General features: G+C 39.5%; 1 protein-coding gene across 1 annotated transcript in view; it reads right to left on the minus strand.

Moving 5' to 3' along the window:
• The window catches only part of PHF20 (PHD finger protein 20), a 77,493-nt gene that overhangs the window by 46,533 nt on the left and 5,747 nt on the right, over positions 1–25,213 (minus strand). The window contains 10 exon segments of the mRNA XM_040575349.1: positions 2,634–2,804; positions 3,584–3,760; positions 5,174–5,281; positions 5,671–6,058; positions 9,924–10,003; positions 10,512–10,596; positions 10,776–10,947; positions 17,622–17,736; positions 22,430–22,557; positions 24,173–24,227. Of these exon segments, the coding sequence (XP_040431283.1) occupies positions 2,634–2,804; positions 3,584–3,760; positions 5,174–5,281; positions 5,671–6,058; positions 9,924–10,003; positions 10,512–10,596; positions 10,776–10,947; positions 17,622–17,704 (1,264 nt within the window). The 5' untranslated portion in view covers positions 17,705–17,736; positions 22,430–22,557; positions 24,173–24,227.

Consider the following 25,213-nt stretch of genomic DNA (forward strand, 5'->3'; position numbering starts at 1 on the left):
CACCTGTATCAGTTGTTCTGACAGAACACTTCTCTTTCCAAACCCCAAAACTCTTGAATACACTCGCCAGTATGAGAACATAAACTGCTTGACATTCAATTATTACTGTTTGGAGCACTACTGTTCCATATGAGGCAGGTCATCTACAGTGGAGTATACAAACACAATACCACAAGTAAGCCAGAAATATGTACAGGATAACACAATTCTAATCTTTAACAACAGATTTACCCTGATAGGATCTACGGATTTTAAAACTACTGATTAACAAGCCACTCACTCTAGTAACATTTTTTAATGTTGGTTAAATATAGAAACCTATGAATTTTTTTCTTTTATGACAACTTACAGTCTTTACTCAAAGGCACCCTATACAATTCTCACTCCACATCCCTAAGAAGTTTCTCCAATAAAAACTCTTGATTGCCACATCTGGATGTCCACCCACAAACATCTAGCGCTTCTAATGTTAAGTGAGGTGGCTTTAATTAAATGAAACAAAACCCATGTTCAGAAACATGGATGTTCAGACACCACCACCACTCCTGAACTTCAGGCAACAATTCAATGCGAGCACATATTCTTGAGTGAGCTGGATTCAAGTTAGTTCAAGTACTTACAACAGAAGTGTGAATGTCAAGAGTGCAATACTGGAGGCTCTGGGTACTGAAGCAAACCAGAAGTTGTTACCACAGCTTTATTCCTTGTATCCAATTAAGTTAGCTCAGGAGATGCCCACATCCCATGAATCACATCAGTGTGAATTACACTGAAGTATTATGCATTCAGCTATTATTCTCATCCATTTAAGACAAAGTGCTCAGTAATATACACAATACAAAACCAAAGGGAAAACCAAAGTAGTAATGACAAAAGATAGCCAAAGGGACCACAGTTTCTTGAATTCTCAATGGTTCAGTTGCACATCAGCATTATCCTGGAGTCCTACCCCATTTATCTGGGGCCAGAGTTAAGCTCCCCAAAAGCTAAAACTAAGACTGAGAAGTATCACTACGTTTCAAATGTACAAATGAATTATTTTCCCCACTTTCTCCCCAACAAAACACAGCATCTCACCTCAACATACAGTATGCAAGTTCAAGGGGAAATATATATTAATATGACCGTAAACTGCATCTGTGATTTCAACCTGAACATAAGTATGAAAGTCAAACTAAAACACCAGCAGTTTTTTTCCTTGAGTCCTTAAGTCTGTCAATCAATTCCTTAAAGTTTGTTCAAAGGGGAAGAGATTCCCCAATCAGCACCAAATACACACAGAATATTTTAGTACGAAGTCTTAGTCTATTTGTTCTTTCACATTTCCTAGACATATTTTGTTTGCTGTAACCTGACATACAGATGAATTACAGATCACCAAAGCCTTTTTTTTTTTTAAAGGAGCCATCCCTGAAAACAAGCATACAGCTACAACAACAGCCCAGTTCATGTACACTAGTACAAATTTTAATACTACTTTGACTTTGTAGTTACTTGAAGCTAAGATACTGTGAAACTCCTTGAAAAGCTACGTGAGTACTAAAGTTAGGAAACAGAAGCCCTTGCAAGAGGCAAATTTTTTTTAAATAATATTTGACCACTAACCCCAAAGCTCTGTGATGACACATTATGGCACAAAGTACAATGATCACGCCCAACACATACCAACTGAAAAGATGCTGGATATACCATAGTTAGAAAACAGGTGTATGTATCATCAGACTGTTTAAGAGATCAAAGATCAAAAGAGCTTTAAGCCTTAAATATTAGAAGACAACCCATGAACTACCCACGTACATGCAATTGTTATCAGTGGCAAACAGAGAGGGCATTTCATTTGTACAGTTTCAGCTGTACACATTTGTACAGGGTGGGTGAAAGAGGATGTGCAAGCAGGAGAGGAAGTTTGGAAGAACAAATAGGATGCAAGCTAGCACAGAAGTTATTCTAGCAATGCTAAGCAACTCTAAATTCCTCTGAATGCTCTGGTCCATTTAATTCAAAGCTTTCTTGATAGAGTGTAAACTAGTGAATTTGTAGTTCAAGTTTCCCCAGTTAGCTGCAGATAAGAATATTGAAGCTCCAGGAAATAATCACAGGACAGCATTATATTTGGGCTTAGTCTACTGCCTGTATAGGAACTTTCAATTTGAAAAAAAAAAAAAGGTAAGTACACTTCTAGGATAAAATAATAGAATTTGCACATTGAGAAAGATTTGAAGTGTTTGAACTATTTCATACATTTGCACTAAAAATTCTGAATATTCCAGGGTTTAAGTGTAACAGAGGCCAAAACATGAGTGCATAGAATTGCACAACTGAGATTCCCCAACGTCAGTGCTCTGACATACTACAGCACAGAGATAACCACCCCATCTTTTAACTATGGCCTAACCTTGAATGACAAATACATCCTGAAAACAAGCATTGCTTTTTGGAATATTCCCGTCAACCTCCAAATCTTTCACAAGAGATTAAAATTGAGTGCATAAGGAGTAAAATCACACATTTCCCCCCATGGTTAGCATTACACGAATGTATCATTTGTTAGTCACACTCAAAAGCATGAAGGACCTGCCATTAGTTGACTTAAGAAAAGCATTAATATTATAACACAAAATCAAAATTTGAACCTGTAGCAGAAGGTTCTTGAGTTCTGACAGCAGCAGAGGAAGACTCAGTGTCTTCAACTTTTTCTTCTTGCAAACTGGCATCCGTACTGAGTACCGTGCTATGCGATGTGTTTCCAGGAGATGCTTGTTCACTGAAACTTTGGTCAGATTCAACGGGAACATCTAACTGGACTATAAGGGAGGGGAAAAAAAAATGAGTAAAATGCACACAAAAGCATATTCTGGAACAATGTGTGTTCATCATATTACAGTAGAGAAACAACCACCCATGATCAGACTGCTGTTTTATTAACACAAAATTAAGCTTTTACAACACAACCACTTGCATCTACCCTCTAAATTCAAAAGCTGCTTGAAAACAGACTACTAGCTCATTATAGAGAAATGGGATAGGTCTACTTATACCATTGTCAGAACTTTCCCTGAAAGGGAAAGGCAGTAAAGGACAAGATAGAAAAATGAAGTGTTACTTCTAACCAGTTCAAGAATAAAAGCATCTTGGCTGGTGTTTTTAAGTGTTCAAGAGGATTAAACTTTAAGTTTAGCAATTAAATTACTTGTCCAATCAAAAGAATGTTAAAGTTTCGTAATTACTTCATTTTTGCAAGCAAAACCTGCATCTCTTCAAAACTTTTCCTGTAAGACTTTTGTCAACCTGTGGAGCTCTCCCTCTCACGGCAGCCAAGGATCCAGCCAGTTATCTCTACCAGAAAAGCACCCTACACGCAAGGTAAGTGCTAGGGTTACTGATGGACAGGGAATCAGAAAAAAATCAATGAAGGCAGTAGAGATTAAAATACGCTTTCCTTGAGTTTACTCTGCACTGCTACTCAAATCAGGTTTTAAATGCAGATTACATGGTCTGCAGGTTATGCGAGTGTAAATACAGTGCTTGCAACTAGAAGACTTCTATACTATAGAAATCCAGAGTATACCAGGAAGCTGCTTACCCTTCTCAGGCTCCTTTGGGTTAGATATTGCATCTTTCAAAGGCTGAATTTCTGTTGAAGTTGTGATGTGATCTGTATTTAAAATCTCATGGCTAACACTAGATGAGAGTCTTGAAGACCGCCTCCTGATCTGGTCTTTTTCATGGTTATCTGAAGAGTTCTTCAATTTTTCCTGAGCTAGAACAGAGAAATCTGATGGTACTATGAAGGTGTAGGATTACTGAATAGCTCAGTAGCCAACTTGAAAGTTCATTTCCCTCCCAGTGAGGGTTTTGAATTGTTTTTAATGATTCAGTTTAACAGCAAAAGCCAAATAGCCCTAGTGATTAGGCCTCTCCACAAAAACTACAATGATATCAACAGTTACAAAAAAAACCATAGAATCCAGGGAAAAGTCTATTTTGTACACCTCTTAATATTTTCTTTTGTTAACAAATTTAAGATAACGATCACTATCTTACTGATAAAACATTGCTTTAAAAAGCAACCATCCCACACACATAAGAAATACCAGAAGTTAGATGTGACAATTCAGACACAAACAACTTTGATCCTAAAATGGTAACGTACATGCACTCAAGTTTTAATGCCTTCTGGTCCTAAGGAAGGGAAAGAGAGCCTTCTTCAGATCTTCATCTCCTTGTTCACAAAATTACATCTTCTATAGTAATATTCTTTCTCAACAACACATTCAAGTTCTTTAAATGTCATTATACAATATTAAAAGTAGAAGCTATCAGACTGCAATGATGTGAATTTTTATCTAACATTAAAGTCCCTTTGCGAAGTAATGTGCTAAATTCTCCATCTAGTAACTAAAAACATCCGAACGAAGTGTCCAAAGGCTACAAGATGGTGAAGGGTCTGGAGGGCAAGACACAGGAGGAACGGCTGAGGTCCCCTGGTTTGTTCAGCCCAGAGAAGAGGAGGCCAAGGGGAAGCCTCGTAGCAGTCTGCAGCTTCCTCACAAGGGGTGTGGACCACAGGTGCTGAGCTCTGCTCTCTGGGGACAGCGACAGGACCTGAGGGAACGACATGGAGCTGGGACAGGGGAGGGTCAGACTGGGTGTTAGGGAAAGGTTCTCCACCAAAAGGGTGGTCAGGCACTGGAACAGGCTCCACTGGGCCTGCCAGAGTCCAGGAAGTGTTTAGACAACGCTCTCAGCCATGCGGTCTGATTTTTAGTGGTCCTGTGTGGTACCAGGAGGAGGACTCAATGATCCTTGGGGGTCCCTTCCAACTTGAGATTTTCTCTAATTCTATGATTCCATGAAAACAGTTTCTCCAGCTAGAGAAGGGCTTCTGTAACCTTTTATGTATTAGAGCCAATATAACTATTACCTCCCTTACACTGCGAAATTCGTCAAGAATGACAGCTTGCGGTTTCTCTATCCAAACCAAACTTTCAAGACTTAGGAGCTAATTTCAGCATGATACTGCTACACACAAACAGCCAATTTAAGATGAAATGCAACTGTTTTTCTATTTCAGGTATCACAGAGATTAATACCACAGACTTTTTCTTCCTCCACTTCAGCTTATATGTGCAAATACTGCGAGTTCAAAACCAAAAAAAAAAAAAATACTCACGCAAGTTTCTTTCAACCCTAGGACGCTTTGAAGGAACTTCACCTCCTTTAGGTATTTTCCGACGTCTTAATTCCAAAGTTATTGGCTGCAGTGTCTGAGAACTTGGCTCTACATATTTAGACAGAACAAAAATTGACTAGATAGAAAGCCGGGAAACTTTAAAACAAATTCACAAGTCTTGCAACTTAAAATACTAGACCTACATAAATAGTTTCCCATGGCTTTAAGTCTACATACAAGCATTTAATCCTACTACAGACGTATTTTATAACGGATTTAGGCAAGTAATCTTCATAATCTCTAACCAAACCATTAGAACTCCAAATGTGAGTAACAAGTATGCTCTCAGCTGCCCTAAACCAAGCCTGAAGTTTTAGAAAATTGAAAACATCTGGTTACTTAGGTTGTGGACAGAAGAATGAGATTGTTCTTCTTTTTTAAGTGTGTTTATAAGGGTTTCTGATACATGACATATACATTTAAGTTCAACTACATACCTGTTGGAGGTGTTATTGGTGGTCTTCCACGTTTTCGTTTAGTTTCTTTCACGTTTTCCTGGGGACTCTTTACATTGTCATTCTCAGGCTTCTTCTCAATTTGTGTATCTACTGAATATTCCATATCATTCTCTGATATATTCTCTTTATCTTCTTTTCCATTCTTAGATATATTCTTCTCTGAGACCTTGCCTTTTTCTGAGATGACTATCAGTTTTCCTTCTTTATCAGATTGCTTAACCCTTTTCTCAGTCTTTAAAGTCTTTTCATTCTTGTCTTTCTTTGCATTACCTGTTGCTTTCCTCTGTTCTTTAAATTTCTCCCGCTTTTCAGGAGATGACGGAATTTCATTACCTCTTTCTTTAGGCTTAGCATTACCCACAATATTCTATAATAAAGAGTGAAATATGAAAATTAACTTGCTGCAGCCTGAAAGTCCACCCCCACCTTTGTATTTAGCAGACTTGCGCTTTTTCCAACCTTTCAAAGAATAAAGGCACATATTGTGCTGTAACCCACAGATTAAAAACTTAAAAGGTACTTGAACTGTTCAAAGACCAACACAGCATGGACACGCTGCTTTAACAGGACAGTATAATGTATGCTGTTGAATTGTCAAAGGAATTAATCTGAGGCTTTCTGTGTCTTGGTTCTCATATGCAGGTTAGGGCCAGTAATCAACTCCATAGTTGTATGCCAGCTTGAGCAGTGCTACTTAAACCTTACCTAGGACACTGAGGGAGGAGTGGGTGTCAGGAGCACAGACAAGGACAAACACTTCAATCACCTGGATACAAGACCTGTCATCATCTTTTAACAAAAGTGTCTCAAAATAAACCAGTATTTAAGTTACCATCATCGCTACTGAAATGTGCTAGGTAGAGTCATCTAAAAAGCAACTGACATCACCAACTTCAACATCTGCATGATGTTAAATTCTACACGCTTGTATTTAAAAATGAAATATAATCAAAAAACACTAAGCACTTTAAACTTCAAAATCTTTAATAATCCCTGTTCAGTAAGCTACTGATAACATTCAATTCATTCATTTGTACTCTTCATTTTTCCTTAACTGTGATACAGCAGCACAAACCCAGGAAGAACACCCCTGTATCAACAGTTCACTGTTATTGAACGCCCTTTGCATGCTGCAATTGGGTTTCATCCCTACACCACATGGTGGGGGGATGCTGGTTTTGTTCCCCCTACCTCCTTCCAAGGCTCCTGCTGCAGGCTATCCCCGAACACTTCTGCTCTGATCAACAGAAGCCTTCTAATTTTGAGCCTGGATCAATAATTTATATCTGATCATATGTCAACACTGCCTTTAGTTTAACTAACTTCCCTCTTCATGCTACCTAGTAACTTGAAGCATTAGCAAGCAACCAGACTCCTTTCCATCCGCAGCACAGCAAGGCACAACAAGGCCAGGAAGAGAAGACTAGAAAAAACTTCGAAGGCTGATCAGAAGATTACAAAGGCTGAATACCACTTGGGAAAAAGAAAGTAGAACAGCTAATTTGAGTTATACAAAATTCTGAGAGTACACTTAAGTCTCAATAATTCCTTGTACGACAGTACAGCTTCCCTCTTCCCACCCCAATCTTCCTATCGGTATGTGGATTACATGAACTGGCGCCTTTTAGGACTGCCATTTCCAGACCACAGTCCTAAGAAACAATTCTGATGCAATAAAATGGTGAACATGCACATCTGCTCCACCTTCTATGAGATGATTTCAATCATACTCGGCAGAGGTGATAAACAGTTTGGTTCTTTTTTTGTGGTTTTTTTTTTTGGCTTTTTTTTAAATGTGAAAACAAATTGCTGTGCATTTCAGAAGAACAGCTAGACAAAGAGAAAAAATTCTTTTATCATCTCACGAAGAAAAGGCACTGGTGCCTGAGCACTGCTTTAACCAGGTACGAAAAAAACATAGATTCCTTTAATACCACAAATGTGGGAGAAGCTTCAATGGAAACCTCACATACCAGTTTAAAAACAAAAACCCAAAAACAACAAAAAACACCACATCTCACACTTAAAAAATAACCCTCAGACATTAGGTTTCATTAGTTGTGTTACTCACAGAACCATCTGATGTGAATAAAATGAGGTACCACAACACAGACTGTCTTAAACTGTTCTTAAGCTTGCTTTGTTTATGGTTGTCTCTTGAATTAGCTCAGTTTTACTGAATTCTTAAAAGCTGTCTGTCCTTGCATAAATACTATCGCTCTGTGCAAGTTATAACTATCTCACTATCACTGTTCAATGGAACATGTTATTCCCTCTTCAGAGGGAATTAAAGAAACGAAGGTAGTCATTATAGAAAAGAAGGCCAGTTTATGCTACTTCCTTCAGAAAACAGGTGGGCTTTTTTTGTTTGTTTCAAAACATCTAAGGCATGAGCTCCTTGCATCTTCATGGCTACGGCCTTTCCCTCTGTAGAAGAAGACCACTCCACTCCACTGGCAGCATGCTGCTGCATTAGTGCTGCATCTGAATCCACACCTCAAGGAACTTGCATTCACAACTGAGTCCTGAGCTCTCTAGCAGATCCACTGCTTAAGGACTTGATTAGAGAGCTCTGTTTACACAATCAGAAGTAAATCTTCCTTTTATGCTTTGTTACGCTAAAGGACAGAACAAAATGTTCTGGTATAAATTATCTCTCAAGTTAAAAGAAAGCTTCCCAGCCAGTGGTTAAAAGAAGCAAACTTATTCCTTGCAAAACCTATCTACAGCCACATGGAAACACGAGAAACCATCTACAGGAGACAAGAGACAACATATTTTGCCCTTTTTATGAAGAATCTCTCTTCAGATTGTTCATCTTCATGTATTTAAGGTTAAATATGGCAGAAATATTTCTCATGGCCACGAAGGTAGTTCCCTTGTGAGTATGAGTCAACCCTGAATCAGGCATAATTATTAGCATTTGAAAGCCTAAAGAGCACTTTGTGGCAAGTCTGAAATAGTTTTTTCCCAGTCTGGCAGATATACAAATCTACAGACCAAGGAACAGAATCACAAATTATGTAGGTTGGAAAAGACCTCTAAAATCATTAGTCTAGCATTGCCAAGTCTACCACTAAACCATGTCCCTAAGCACCGCATCTACACATCTTCTAAATACCATCAGGGATGGTGACTCAATGACATCACTGGGCAGCCTGTTCCAATGCTTCACAACCCTTTCAGTGAAGATGTTTTTCCTAATACCCAACACCTAAACCTCCCCTGGTGCAACATAAGGCCATTTCCTTTCATCCTATTGCTTGTTGCCTGGGAGAACAGACAGACCCTCATGTCGCCAAAGCAGCAGCACGTCTCTTCAGAGCAGTGACAGATTGAAATTCTGCTTATTAATAATTCATTATTGGAATCCGTACTTAGGGCTTGTGTTGAGGGAGAGATCCAATTTCTTTGTTCAAACTTGAGAGTCCCAAAAAAACAAAAGCAAAGGGCATGACTGAAAACACAGGCTACACCTACACGACAGAAATGTGTGGCACGATCATAAACTTAAAACCATTCCTTTAATACAGGTTATTCTGAGGCACCCACTTAAAAGTTTTAACCTAGTTAAACAGGACCAGAATTTGTAACCCTTTCCTACAAGGTATCCACTTGAAAACTGAATAGAAACAACTTCTCACTATGAGCAGGACAAGATTTTTAGAATAGCCCACTAATACTTTCCATCACCAGCTGAAGGTTGAACCCAATGAACAGAGCAGGTGAAGGGATGGTAGAACAGCCAAACCTCAGAAGAAAAATGTGGTTAGGAAAAAAATCATCTGAAAGCCGTGAATGAAAGACTACTTGACAACTTCCTTAAAGGTCCCAAGATAATCAAGTAGTTACTCCGGGAATGAAAGATCTCCCTTCACTTCATAGTTCCCATCCCTTAGGAAAGTATATATATCACAAAAATCATCTCGAACTGTGTTCCAGTATCCCACCACTAGTTTTAGTAAGTAAATTCTGAATCTCCCAAGGATTTTTAGACAATTTTTTTTACACCTCTGACTTCTTTAGTTCAGAAGTGTATTCATGAGAACATGAGTCCAAGAGTTTGTAAAACACGCCATGAAGATTTGCATACCCTTTTCAGTTTAATGGATTTCATTTCAAATGCACTGTATTTTAGCAATAGAGAAGTTTCATTCATTTTGTACTTTATAGTTCAAACCTAGTTACTTGCACCAACTGTTTTAGAATATTAGAATGAACATGCTACTTACCTGATCTTTGGAAAAAGCTTTGACATGAATGTTTTTGACGGTCTGAACTACACCATCATAAAATTTCACAGTGTATGTACCTAAAATTTGAAAACAAAGCAGATAGTTTTAAAGATCAGAAGTTATTTAACAGAATATCTACTAACGGCTCCAATAACGAAGCCGTATACTTTTTTCTCCTTGATCTTACAAGGTACGGTCAATGGAAAGAAAGCACAGCACAAGAACAAGTCCATACTAACTGATACTCAAAAAGAAGCATGACTGTGCTTTTAAGTCTGTTTATAAAGAGTTTTTGCAGGTCTGACATCAGCTTTACTGCAATTACACACACCCCTTAGATTATAAATTTAGGAAGAAACAACTTTCTCCAAATATATACTTAAAGCAATTACTGACTAGATAACCCAGAAGGTTCTTTCTTCATAAAAAGGACAAAAGGCTACATTAAGAGTTGATGACAGATTAAGATATGTAATTAAAAAAATGTCCAAGTTGTTTTGTGTTTCTGTACTCTCTTAACCAAAAAGGCACACAACTATAAACGTACTACTAAAAAGCACGACAAAAACATAAGTGAGTCCTTACCATCTTTGTTAACTGAAGTAACTTTGGCTGGATAGAAGCGACAGTCAGACCAGCATGCCAACACCTGATCATTTATATGAAAACCCTACAAGACAGTATTTAAAAGTGTTTTCATCTTAGAAATACAGAAATACACACCTCTATTAAAACATCAGAACGATTGGCTTTCCAGTATTTAAAATAAGCCCTAAAGCTTATACAGCAGGCAATGAAGCAACAGCACATCAGTTTCACATTCTCAAATATCCTTTATTTTCTACTTACTGCACACCCTTCTTCCTCATGTAATCCTTCTTTTCTTAACTGTATTTTCTCTAAGGGACGCAAATAAGGACTGTCCCAACAAAACCATTCATCATATCTATGGTTCCAGCGTTTGAAATGGATAAGCACTTTTCCTTCTTCATAATCAATTTCTTCAATATGAGCTGGATACCTGGACACAACAGAGATCAAAATATTTCAGTTAAGAATGAAGACGTCCCATATGCTTACTCTAACTACAGTGTAAACATTACATGCAGATTGCTTTCTGCATGATCAAAAGCAAAATAGATGAAGACTGCTTGATCAGGTGTGGTGGGGATCCATGTCACTGTACCTAACAACCTTTAGTTTCTACAATCTCAGTATTATTGGACTTATTACTTGTATAAGCAGTAAAGATGCTACAGATGACTTGGAGCTCAGTACAGAATGAATCCCAGAACTGAACAACATAAAAGCAAGCACTGGTTACAGGAAGAAAAGACAACTGAGGAGTTTCTAGTCTGGGGTGGAAAAACATAGCTAGAGATCAGTAAGTCAAAAAAGCTTTCCCCATACCTAGAAATTTTACATGTACACAAAATTGATAGATTCAGCTCCCTCTTAACAACATCTGAAGGTCAATACAGTAACTTCTCCCAGAGATACCCATCAACGTGTCATAAATTGCCTCTTCAGTTTAACTGTAGAAGCCTAATGTAGACACTAAACCCAATTTAAGTTTTGGATTCTTAAAGTTAAATTCCATCTTCAAAGTCCTAGGAATCTCAAACACAAGGCTCTTGGTATACTGAAAGCACAGGAACCAGCGAGAGGGCGCACACAGGGATTTCTCATCAGGAAGACCTCAATCTATGCATTTCTTTAATTGCATTGGTAATTTGCAATTTAAGTGTGTATTTCAGAATCACAGCACATTTCACTATCCCAACTGAAGATAACACCCCAAATATTGAAATTTTCCCTCTGCAGTAAATAGCACCAGGAGAAAACCTTCACTTGTCAATGTTTTTCTTCCAGATAACTGGAAACAAGACCCCACTGAATTCTGGAACAAAGGCCTAAAAGAAAAAAAACAAAAACCCTCAAACCCACAAGTATTCTTTACCTAATAAATCACACTTATAGATCACACTTAAGAAGACAGAACAAGGGGTAGGGGCAGAAAAACGTGGCATTTCAAAAGGATGCCTAACACTAAAAATAAAACTAAAAAAGAATGAATTGAGACTTAAAATACAATACAGAGTATTACTTTACAAACCCATACAGACCAAAAGAAAGGTTACCTACAACTGAAATCCTTCAGCAGATATGAGATGTCCATAACTTCTTCAAAAAGAGCTACAAATACTCCACACCAGAGACTTGCACTGCAGCCACAACCTAAGGCCCTGCCTAAAACCACATACCTCACCTCACGCTTTGCCATTAGTTCGTTCCTGTATACTATCAGGACACATGCAGCAAAGGCTATAGAGGAGAAAGAAAATAGGATAGGAGATACTTATGGTAGGGATATCTTTACTCCTTCCTTCCTAAGAAGTAACTTCCTTTTTTGGGTGATGGCCAAGAGATGTCGCATTTACAGAATCACAGAATCATCCAGGTTGGAAGAGACCTCCAAGATCACCTAGTCCAACCTCTGACCTAACACTAACAAGTCCTCCACTAAACCATATCACTAAGCTCTACATCTAAACGTCTCTCAAAGACCTCCAGGGATGGTGACTCAACCACTTCCCTGGGCAGCCCATTCCAATGCCTGACAACCCTTTCGGTAAAGAAGTTCTTCCTAATATCCAACCTAAACCTCCCCTGGCGCAACTTTAGCCCATTCCCCCTCGTCCTGTCACCAGGCACGTGGGAGAACAGACCAACACCTACCTCGCTACAGCCTCCTTTAAGGTACCTACAGAGTGCGATAAGGTCGCCCGAGCCTCCTCTTCTCCAGGCTAAACAACCCCAGCTCCCTCAGCTGCTCCTCGTAAGACTTGTTCTCCAGACCCCTCACCAGCTTCATCGCCCTTCTCTGGACTTGCTCGAGCACCTCCATGTCCTTCTTGTAGCGAGGGGCCCAAACCTGAACACAGTACTCGAGGTGCGGCCTCACCAGAGCCGAGTACAGGGGGACAATCACTTCCCTAGACCTGCTGGCCATACTCCTTGTTATACAAGCCAGGATGCTGTTGGCCTTCTTGGCCACCTGAGCACACTGCTGGCTCATACTCAGCCGACTCTCAACCAATACTCCCAGGTCCTTCTCTGCCAGGCAGCTTTCCAACCACTCATCTCCCAGCCTGTAGCGCTGCTTGGGGTTGTTGTGGCACAGGACCCGGCACTTGGCCTTGTTGAACTTCATACAGTTGGCCTCAGCCCATCGGTCCAGATAAACCCAAAACTGCTCAGGTTAATAAGGAAGAAAGATTCAGAGTCCTTCCACATATAACACAGTTCTATTAAAGGTAGCTTTCTCTTACATATCTCAGCAACTACAAAACACTCAGTAGAGGTAACTACAAAAATCATTACCCAGTTCCCTGCATAGAACAGCAAAAATGAAGGCAAGAATTTCTAGGCCCTCTCAATGAGAGACCAGCAGAAGGAAGTTCTTGCCTGAAGCTCATCCAGATTCTCAAAGATAAAGAGGGATACTGATAAAGAATGATCAAGAACAGACTTAAACTAATGATCTGTTCTACAAAGACATCCATCTCTGATAAACCCACGCAATCCACTGATTTTCTCCTGCAGGGGAGAGACATGCGCACGTGACAGAAGCCAACAAACTATACAGTCCAAGACTATTTCCTTCTTCATACAGGGAAAGGAAGAACAGGATCCTTCACCACAAGAACTGCCATCTGGGAACCGTGCACCAGTATCATATGCACCTATTCCATCACACCTTCTAAAGGCCCCCTGATAGTGGGAGAGACACTGATCAACAAGAGCAGCAAAAACATACTTGACAGTAAGACTCAATTTTTAGCCTGGCTGAGAGCCAGTGTGGGTGAACTGCAGTTCCTGGATAACATATGGGAAAGTCTGAACATCTTCCCTTTTTGAGGCAACCACCGTCAGTGAACAACGTTCAGTGCTCAACTGGAACACAAAATCTATTAGGTCTGCTACATCTAGCCAGAAACTTCAACGACCCTCCCCAATGTTACCTTCCTTTCAGCTACAAAGCTCCATGGCACTGCCTTGTGCCTGGAAACTTTAAAGTGAAGAAAAAAAGTTCACAGGTTCTCAACAGCTCTGAGCACTACACATTGACACTGCAAGCTTCCTTCCTCCGGCATTTATCCCCTAGCCTTCGAAGTGTTGAGCAAGCATGCCACTTCAGGAGGCACAAGTCCACACAGATATACACAGAAGTGCTAGAAGCAATAGAGCATATCCCTATAACATTCATAAAAAGCATATCCAAAAAGCCTGTGAACTTGCCATGGGACAGAGGTAACTTAAGGAACTTGTTTAATCAGGAAAACACACTATGGAAGGATACGCAAAGCAAAAAGCCAACAGCTGAATGAAGTCTGGACTACAAGGCATGAAAAGCACAGACTGCCATGCATCCAGGTATGGGTCATCCTCTCCCAAACCACAAAGGAAACAGTAAGCTGGCTTCATGGGCTTTCAGAGCAACTAACTGATTTGGGGCAAGAAATCACTGGCAGAGACTGATTTGAGTATTTACCCAACAACCTGTGAAAAACAAGCTGCAATCAGACCACTTCGTACGATTTATCAGGAGACTAAAACAAATGGCCTTCCAGCTCAATTCAAAAGGAACCATGAGTTTGCATCTTTCAAGGCCTTATTCCTAACGAGCTAGCTAAACAGCAAGTAAGGGAAAACCTCCAAGAAGCACAAACTATGGGAATAAGTTTTGATAAGAACACCCAAGCAACAATCAAAATCTCAAAACAGTGTAACTCTCATCAGACAGGGATTAGCAGTGACTAGCAACTTCAGACTACAGCTGTCAGAGCATAGCAAACAACATGAAAATAAGTTTCTTGTACAGACAAGTGTAAACCCTTCCCTTTTCTTTGTAGGAGTATTTGGAAATTCAAAAATCACAGTGCTGACTGAAGCACTTCCCCTCTCTCAGTACTGGAATAATTTGTATCTCTTTCCTATATACTTAATTGCAAGTGCTGTAACACCCCTTTTTTTCTTGGAGCTAGGAAGGGATGAGCTTAGTGTAGTCAAGACAACGCTAAGAAGAACAGAAATGTCTAGGAGGACAACAGCTATGAGCTTCTATCCTTTCAGTAGTGGAACAAAATTCTGACAGCATGAACAATTAAACAACCTTTACCGTAACAGGGCAGTACAATTATCCTAGCAAGAGTAATCTTGATCTCAATATTCAAGAACCTTAACTAGAATCAAAAGTTTCTTTATAACCATTTTATTTGCACAGCAAATGAAAGAACTGGAAAGAGGTGTTATTAAAGTATGGTAATACAAGAGATGTCACTGTTCGCTACTGGAGGCATCCAGAGCAGTGTCATCCTTTTTCTGTTAAGAAACCAGATCTGGGGCTAGCCAACAGTGAAGATTTTAAATGATCCAGTTCAAAAAGTGTCAAGAACTCAATTCAGCAGGGACAGCATGTGCACCTGAGTTATCATCACAGCTGGCCTCTTTAGGACCCTCTAGCCTCAGGATCGCACTACCAGAGCAGTCCCACTACTCCGTCCTCTGAACCCCAGCACTGTGTACCCAGAGAACATTGTGCATGCATGAAGGCACCATCTGATGGACAGAGCTCTTCCCCTTTAGTGCCTTAAGGTTAGCAGACATTGTCAGAGGTCCTTCATGACAGCCCTGACGTGTCAGCCAAGCCTTTAAAATAAGACAGCACCGTAAGTACTCACTGTACTCTCTGGAGTTCAAGCCTAGGTTACCCAGACAACCAACATCAGGAATTTAAGCACACATTCAATACATTATGATCATTAAGATACACCAAAGCAACCTTTGATATGCGATCTAAGTGACACAACATTCACTTTGCAGTCCGGCAAGGAGCAGCTGTTACATTGACTCCTCTGCTGGCATGTGCAAACTTTTTCTATTCAATAGGGTTGGGAGGCTGGCATCATATCCAAACACCGTGGAAGTCCTGAACTAGCATTCCAGGGCAAGAGTTGTTGCCATGAAAGGGAGGTAAATGAGGCTCTGATATGAAACACTTTCCAAAGCACTACTGCAATTTGAGAAGCAATACCGGCCCACTAATTGACTAATGTGTTTGGTATTGAGCACAGAAATCAAAGGCAGCCCTCTGTTAAAGAGGAGACTTCTGCCTATGTTTAAGTACCAAGAAAGCAACAAAACAAAAAGCTTGGACCTCTGAAGATCTAGAAGGAAAAGAGAAAGCACTTGGAAACAGAAAATTTTATATCCACATAAAAGGAGTGCATTGTAGCCATATCAGAGAGTGGTCCTATTCATGCAGGGGCAGGTGAAAGTACCACAGGAAAATAGTCTGCTGTCCTATACAAATCCATACCTTCTATGAAAGAGATTGGACAGGTGTCCCCAGTCTGTCACTGCTAATACTGCTAAGAGAAAATAAGCCCTCAGTTCTTAAAGGTTTGGGTTCATAACCCCTTAATACAGAAATATATAGAGATTACCAGTCAAGGAAACGTGGACTTTCTGACCCAGGTTTCCAAAACTCAGCAAGCAAAGAAAAAAAAAAAATCAAAACTAAGTTGCAGAACAGCGTACAAGACACGTCATTTAAAATCAAGAGCTTTTAAAAAACAAACATGTTTGGTTTTGGACACTTAATACATACAAAATTCAATTTTAAGTCAAGGGATATGTGGAAAGTAGTGGGTGTTGAATTCCATCCCAGCCTGCCAAGTTTTCCCACGTAAGAGCTACATACTCATACTTCGAGCCACTGTTGTTCTCCAAACATGTCAGATAGGTAGTCACTAACCAGAATTTTTAGTCTTACTCAAATGTGATCTATACTAAACTGTACCTCTAGTAAGCCTACACTACAGGCAGGCTAAGAAACCTTTTCTGTAGGCTTGACAATTATTTCTTGTATACACAAAGCTCAAGAATACAAAATATACATGCAGATTCAGACTGAAGCCTTACCTATGCAACTCTCAGTCACACAGGAAAGGCAACATAAAATATAACTTAATATTTGCGCTTCCTGTTCTTTCCATAAAGAGCTACATTTAACATTATCTAAACAGAAGGTTTAAGTTGGCTCAAACTTAGCCCAAATTGACTCAGTTACCCCAAGTTAACTTTTAGGCCTTTTTTCCCTCCTGCTGCAGTTGCTAAGTCTTCTTCCTCACAACTCGAGTCTGCAAGACAAGCTCAATAGCATTCCAAACTTCATAGCATTTCCCCATCCAGTTCATTAATTTGGTGGCTGACCACCCTCAGGCTATAACAATTTCAGACGTTAAAGCCTACAACTTCTTAACAGCAATGGGAAAGGAAATACTGAGGAACTACCTCAGGTACTCTCTACTTCAAAGGATTTATCTCTTCACAATGACTACTCTGTGTATAGCACAGAATTTAAAATGTGAATTCCAGAGTACCAGTCTGAAGCCCTGCTAGGTCTGTGTAGTCCTATTTCCCAGACATATAGCACTAGTACACATTTTAAAAGGCCAGCACAACAGATCAGCACGTATTGCCCATTTTAAGCACTGGTATATAAACTGCTAGAAATTAACTACTTTCCTAAAAACAAACGACCAGGACTCTAAATACGGTATCAATATAAAATGTTTAATATATTAAAGACTTAGAGTTAATATAATATGAATGTTTTTAAAAATATACCAGTTTTTTAATCTGTCACGGGCTTCCAACTGGGCTCCCACCTCAAAGTTGATCCCTCTTCTATTCGGAGGATGTTTTGTCATTTTGTAAAATCAACACTGCTGATTTTATTCCCCTGAAAAATGCAATTAAATATCAATCACTAATCAAGACACATACAAAATAAACTTATGCACCATAACCCCCAAAAGCTAGATGTTAAGGGACCCTAGTATTTCTTGTTCACAGGAAGTAGTAGGGACAATTACCTCTTAAACAAGAGTTCCCAAGTGACAGTGTGCAGAATCATTCAAGAAATGTGTTCAAAAGGATAGCTACCAGACAAGGAAAGATTGAAGCTCAACCTTTGTCTGTCAGTCAATTAAGAACTCCGCAACCCAATGTTTATTCAAGACTGAGAGAAAAGTTTCATGTTATTTCCCCCCTCCCCTTCCTGGTTTTAATGAAAAAAAGGAATCCAGTAAATAGGAAGTGGGCAAAAACATACACAGTAACAATCTTTCAAAATCTACTATGTTAGTGAAACACTCTTGAATACTATGTCACCTCATCACTACAAATGCAGGAGTTTAAAGAATTACGCAGATACTTCAACCAACTTTAGAAAACTGCCTAAACTGTTTCCATATTTGTTTTCTTCCCTCTTCTCCACCATTTTAACCAGAAAGAAAAAAGTCTCTTAACACATATTTCCAACAGATAAACATTTTAAGAAATCTTGCCAAAGGTACATTTTGTATAAAGCCTGATCAGGAGCTACTTCTCCCAAATTTCTGTCCGTCACTTCCCACAATTACAAGATACAAATTATGATCCGTTCCTGTAGTCTTTAAGCTCACAAGATCCAAAAATTTGAGTATGCTTTATAGCCTACAGTAAGAAGACATTACAGAATATCACAGAATGTTTGGGTTGGAAGGAGCCTTAAAGCCCACCCAGCCCCAACCCTTGCCGTGGGCAGGGGCCCCCGCCCCCAGCCCAGACTACCCCCCGGCCCCATCCAGCCTGGCCTTGGGCACTGCCAGGGATGGGGCATCCACAGCTCCTCTGGGCAACCTGGACCAGGGCCTCACTGCCCTCAGAGGGAAGAGCTTCCTCCTATATCTTGAGGATTCAAATAAAGGTGTATAAAATGGATGCAAATTAAAAAAACAAAACTGTCTCATGCTACAAGAATGAGTAGACATGCACAGGCATCTGAAGTAAGCAGTAGCATTTTGTTTCACAGGATAGATTAACAGCAATGACATCTGCTGAGCTGCACCTATAAAAAGATTAACATTATTTTATGAAGAACTACTCAGTAGTTCAAACGTGGTTTGGAAACCAAAAATCTTTAAGAAAGTCATAAAGCTTCTATTGCAGAGAAAAGCTATTCCACTGACACACTTTCTATATCAGGCCATTTGTCATGGGAGGGCCACATAGGCACCCCCACAACCTCAAGCATCACAAGCACATTACAAAGAAACTGCTCTACCAAAAGATTACCTGTTCTCTTCCTCTGAAGCACAGCTTTATACCTACCTTCTCTACTATTAAAACAGCCTGCAAAGGTATGGGGAAAAAAAAAACTGCTACTGGCAGCAAGCTCAATTCACTACACAGTGATTCATTGACACTACCTGCAAGATATTTTAGCCACCTAGGAACTGAGAATCACTGCAAGTTACTTTTCTAGAGTATCTGATAAACAGCTGACTAACCCAGCATGGCTCTGAATCAGTCCAGGAACCAGAACCAGTGCTGTCTTACATGGCTAGACATTTGGGGGTTTGGGTGTTACCTTCCAGCTCCATAGCTTTTAATTAGAAAAGGGGAGGGGAAAGAAATTAAAGAAGACTGGGGGGGGTTACATTCTGAAGAAAAAATACTAAGAATAAAAAAAAAAATCCCACCAACAACTAACACTATTCTGAAAATCTAAGAAGTAACTGAAAATTTATTTTTTCTTTTTTAAACAGCTTATCCACCTACACCTCAAACATCCTCTACTTCCTCAACAGATCTACATCAATGAAATATCACTTTCTGGCATTAGCAACAGAATTCAATGCCTCCCAACACAGAGTTGACACACATGTTGCTTAATGCTTCTAACACAGGAGAACTTGGGGCTGCAAGTTGACTCTTGTCCAAGTCAACTTACTTTTTTCCATTTCACTGACAGGGACACACGAAGACCAAGTACTCCTAAATGCCACAAGTACGCTAATGAAGCTCTACAAGGGAGCCCCCTTCAGGAAGAGCTGCAAGGCACTCATTCCAGCTCGCCTGCAAGAGGAGCATACCAGCCTCATGACTTCAGTAGCAGTATCTCGTACAATAGGGCTTCTACACATAAACATCAGCAACTTTGGCAAGGAAGGTCTTAAGGTTTCAGTTAAATATCAAAATAAAAAGAATTAAAGAGCATCACAACAAAAGGGAAACCTGAAAAAACAGAAATCATTTAATTTTATTTAGAGGGGCTGCAGGTCCTCTAAAACTGAACTTTCCTCCTCACAGCTAGTACCCCTCACCAACTCAGCCAAGCCTGTTACAAGGCAGCTGATCAGAAGTTGAACAAGAGCAAAAAATTTAAGGAAAAAACCACCCACATCACCACCCCTTCCCCACGTTCTTCCTTCCTCTCCCCTTCTGCATCATGAAACTTGGGCTCCTATGGGTTCTCACATCCCTCTGATCCTATTTAACTCAATCCAGCAGTCCCTATGCTTACATGCCCTGCAAACCAGGCTGTCTTCTTCACTTGCAGCTCGTTTCAGGAATGGCTTCCTCCAGCAGATATATACTTGCCAGAACGTTACACAACACAGATAAATTGGTAAAGGAGCTCAAGAGTTCTACACTTAAATGTACAGCCCTAGAGAAAGACTGAAAGCAGATGATAAAACCTTTACTGGGAGCCATCACATAGCTCTTCGTGAACAGGGCCAACAGGCAAACCTAAACCCCTCCACATTGCACCAGCATGACCTTGACCTTCTGGAGTACCTCACTGCTCAGAAAGACAACACTGAACACAGCGTTTTTCCTCTGCTTCATGGTTCATACCTTAGGTTCTCTGTCCACTCCTGCTGTAACTACCTAAAAACTTTAGACTATACCAGAACAGATTATTAAAAACAACTCCAGACAGTCTCTAGCAGAAAATTAATTTATACTGACTTGGCAACTAAAACAAGACACAGGCAGGCCTTTCACTTTGGTAACTCCGGGAATCCATTTTCCTCAAGTGCTCAAGACCACAAGAAAAGCAAGTGGTGGTTACTAGATCTACCCCCAAAGCTGAAAGGCTTTTCTCTAAAACTTCTTATTCCACTATAAAAATTAGAGGAGCATTTTAGAAACCATTACTTTAGAATTTAGACAAGTTGCTAGTTTCAACAGAAAGCATTTCCAAACCTGTGTGACTAGAAGCACATATTTCTGGTGTTTAAAAGAGAGAGCCTTACCTTCCCTGTAAGAGTCAGGGTGAAGTGATTTAGATTTAAAAGACTATTCAAACACTTACAGGTACCAATTAGGAAGGTACATTTATATGTAAGGACAATGCAGAGAAGAATACACTTAAATTAATAGATCCCTTTGGGAATCATGATTTTTGTCTTTCAGAACAAGCCTTCTGCTCCACTAAACAGGTCCTGCATACCCTCATCTGTAGCATTTCCTACTCTCTTCAGTATTAAGCTCCCATGAGTGCTTAGCCCCAAATCTGTTGCATCAGTAAGTTTTGACAAAAGAAGGTTTCTGTAGAAATTGAATAATTCTTTCATATTGTCATGTAAAATATGACTGAGCAGTTATGGCAGAGTCACTAATACCAGCCTCTTATTTTCTCTCTGAAAACTGCAGAATCACTGCAGTCTTTTCCAAGCTACCTTTGCAAACAATGCCTTCCAAATCACTCGTGACTATGACTGAAACATTCCCTACAATCACACCAAAACAAAACCCTTCCTTTAAACCAGTTCCACTTCCAAACTGAGTACTACTTCAGTATTTCATAAGCAGCTTAGAAGGCAAATTCACTCCCACAATTCAGCCTCACTGTCTTTGTACTTTAACTGTGCCAAACCAGGGATCTCCCTCCACCCTGCCAACAGAGCCCAATTCACAAAAAACGAGGAACTCGACGAATAACCATAGTTCTCTGGCTTCATAAAGGAGCGTGGTTAGCTTTGGCAGATTGCATAAAAAAATAAAATACTTAAACACTCAGTACAAAACAGTGTTAAGTTTTATTTGGAGTGGTAAGCTTGCTGTCCAATTCCAACAGGCATTCTACATTACTGGTGGTTCCACAGGACTACAGAGAAGAGGAGACAGGGTAGGTAGGAAAGGTATCAGTTTAACAAAAAGCACTTGAGAAACCAGGAAGTGAAAGGAACCAGCAAGAGGTTGTCCTGCATTCTCTGGAGATGCAGTACAAGCATAACTCAAAGCTGGACTTCTAAACCTAGCCCCAAGATTTGAAATATAGGTCCTATACAAGCAACAGAAAACCCAAGTGTATTTTGCTTCCTTTACATATAGCAGTATAAGCAGTTTCTATGCTAAGACAGGATAAGAGGGGATTCCACAAAGCAAAAGCTGACTCTGCCATTCACTCCAGCACTAGACAGCATAACAATACTGCTAGCATATCTAAATGCACATTCTGAAACTGCCAAGGACCAAGTCCAATCACATTTTGCATGTAAGGTTTTTACTGCTCAGCAATAATTACTTTTGACCTCTTACTTATACCATCTGCATACATCATACCAGCCCTTGCATCAGTGGTAAAACAATGAAAGCCTCACCCAGTTTACCCCCTACAATATGCATGCCCCCATCAGGGATGGTCAATCCAGAGAAGTCCATGGTCCCCACCACAATCGAAGACCTTGCAAGTGGATGACCACAGCCATGCTGTGCTGAAACCACAAACCTGCAGATGAGAAAAGGTAATGGCTGTATCAGACTGCAAAACAGTACTTACAGACACCATTTACATTATGAAATTCTAATGGCATCTTATTAAGAATCTCACAAACGTTTAACTACCACTTTTGAGAACTATTTTGGCACTGACTGGGGAGGCTGATTACAACAGACTTTTTTTTTTGCCTGTGCCATGCCTAACAAGTTTTGCCTAGAGCTTCAGTGCTACTGCGAAGTATGCCTCACGGTATTTTACCCTACGCTTAAAAAACAGTTCCTGTACCAGCTATTAATCTAAGCAATCCTCTGGACCTGCTTCATATTTTGTTTGTACACACCATTTCATAGCAAGATGAGAAAATTTTAGGACAAAACCATAAGTTACAGGAGATATGCTTATCACTGTTTTTTTTCCAAACACAATGCTGCAGATATTCAACCAAGTTCTTTTTTAGTCTCTTCTTTTCTTTTAATGCAATAGGAGCAAAAACAGGAAAAAAATCTGAATTAAACATGAAGACTATTAGACATCGCAACAAATTCCCAGGAACACTAACATCTCAATTTTTTCTACCCCAAGGCACTCCAAACAAGACACTAGACTACACATAGTTGTACTTAGGTACACCTTGCAGGATTCTCAGCTAGATCTTAACCAATACTTACTTCTTGCTTTAGAAGTTTGCTAGACTCAATCACCTACACAGGAAATAAACTGCAACACAACACCTAAACTGGATCCTGAACTGATACTTGCAACTTCTGTAAGAGTAATACTGCATAGCTAACTCCTTAACACTGAAAACATTCGCTCAAAGCATAAAACTTAGCATTTTATTTCAGACATACTTCTGGTTTACAAATATAGACTAACAAACTGACACCAGTAGAAAACCTACATTTACCCTCCTCCACATGGAGAAGCCAAGATTTACTCGAAGTATTCAGTGACAAAAGTGAAGAGGTGTTAGCAAACAAACTATCCTTCCTGGGTCAAGAAAGATCCTCATGTTCTCCCTAAGACACCGAGAATGCCATTTTCAACCTATCAACAATATCACATACAACTACACTGTTGATTCAAACTGGTGATGAGACCAACACGGAAGCAGATATTATGAACACAGGCAACTAAAAAAAAACAGAGGAAAACATTTTTTCTGTAATGAAAATTATTTAGATTACCAAGTGCAATTAAAGAAATAAGTACTCAATACTGAAAAGAGTGCTTTTCAGTCATTTTATCTCCCACTTAGCTAGTCTGGTTTCTTCTTTTTTTTTTTCTGTCCTTGTAACACACTAATGATAAAAGACAAACACTCGCACGATGAACAAGCAAAAAGATTTTGGAAAAGGGTTTAAGCCACATGAAGTAAAGCAGATTTTTCCTAAATAAAACAAACTACGTTTAAGAAGAAATGCTTTAACCAAACTGCTGTTCTTTCCTTCATCTGAAAGTCTGCAATGCCTGCTTTAAGAATACCAGAGTTAGATTTATAGGAATATGATCAACAGTGCCTTTGCAAGAATTAAGAAAAACATGAATTTAAAACAAAACTTTAAAAAGGTTAAAGAAAGAAAAGCTATGTTTAAGAAAACTGAAGATCCATGCTTATACTCACCAAGAAGAAACACGTTACTTATTTGGCCACGTACATTCCAAACACTGCTGTACAACTATAGAAAATGAAAAAAAAATACTCATGAATTCTGAGACAAAAAGTACTTCAGAGTTCAAAAAAATACTTCCTCTACAGAGAATCATACAGTATCACCTCTGGAATATCAATTTAATCTGAAGATACTACAATACAGAGGGTCACCAGGCTGCTGTGATCCAAATTATAGATGAACTGCAAGGTCACTAAAGACATTCCACTCCCCTCTCCCCCCAAGTATCCTGATCAAATTTCTCCATCACTTATCCTTGACGAAATAGAAGCCACCAGTAACTTTACTGTTATTGCTTCTCTCTGCACCAGGTATTTCAGAATAACTCCATAAAGTAAGCGAGTAGACAGCATATAAAACTTTGTATGTGCAACTTACTCAACATTCAAGCTACATATGTTTGAATAGATTATTAACAATTTAAATCTACCATGTAGTCAAAACTGCACTTAAAGAAAATTATAGGATACCTTCAGTTTTATCATGCACATTGAGAATGTATAGCCCTAGGCAAAACACGAGGCTAAATATCCAGCAGAGATGATCACAGTCTGTGCTCACCATCTCTTCTAAAAGACTGCTACACACAAAACAAGTTCCTACTGGTGGTTTTCTTTCTTTTATCTCATTTACAAAAATTTTTAAGTGCCACTTTTCCAGCTAATCACTATTTGGCAGGTAAGATTTTAAAGCAAGTGTATCTGAAACATTCAAAGAGACTTGAGTGCAACTACTCTACCCCAAATCTAACACCCTCTTTTCTTCCCATGAGTTCAATGAGAACTACTACTGAGAGAAGCCCAGAAATGTCACTGTACCAATTATATTCTTATTGCCCAAACTTTCTTTAACTCTGAGCATGGAAGCTTAAAAAAGCTTCAATTCTGAGATGTCCAAACGCGAGATGCAGCCCATAAACAAAACCAAGACTGCCAGATCTGAGTCAAAGGGTCAACATGCCTGAGCAGTCTCAATTTGGAAGCACATCAAAA

The sequence above is a fragment of the Cygnus olor genome, chromosome 16, assembly GCF_009769625.2.
Source record: "Cygnus olor isolate bCygOlo1 chromosome 16, bCygOlo1.pri.v2, whole genome shotgun sequence".
In the NCBI taxonomy this organism is placed as follows: domain Eukaryota; kingdom Metazoa; phylum Chordata; class Aves; order Anseriformes; family Anatidae; genus Cygnus; species Cygnus olor.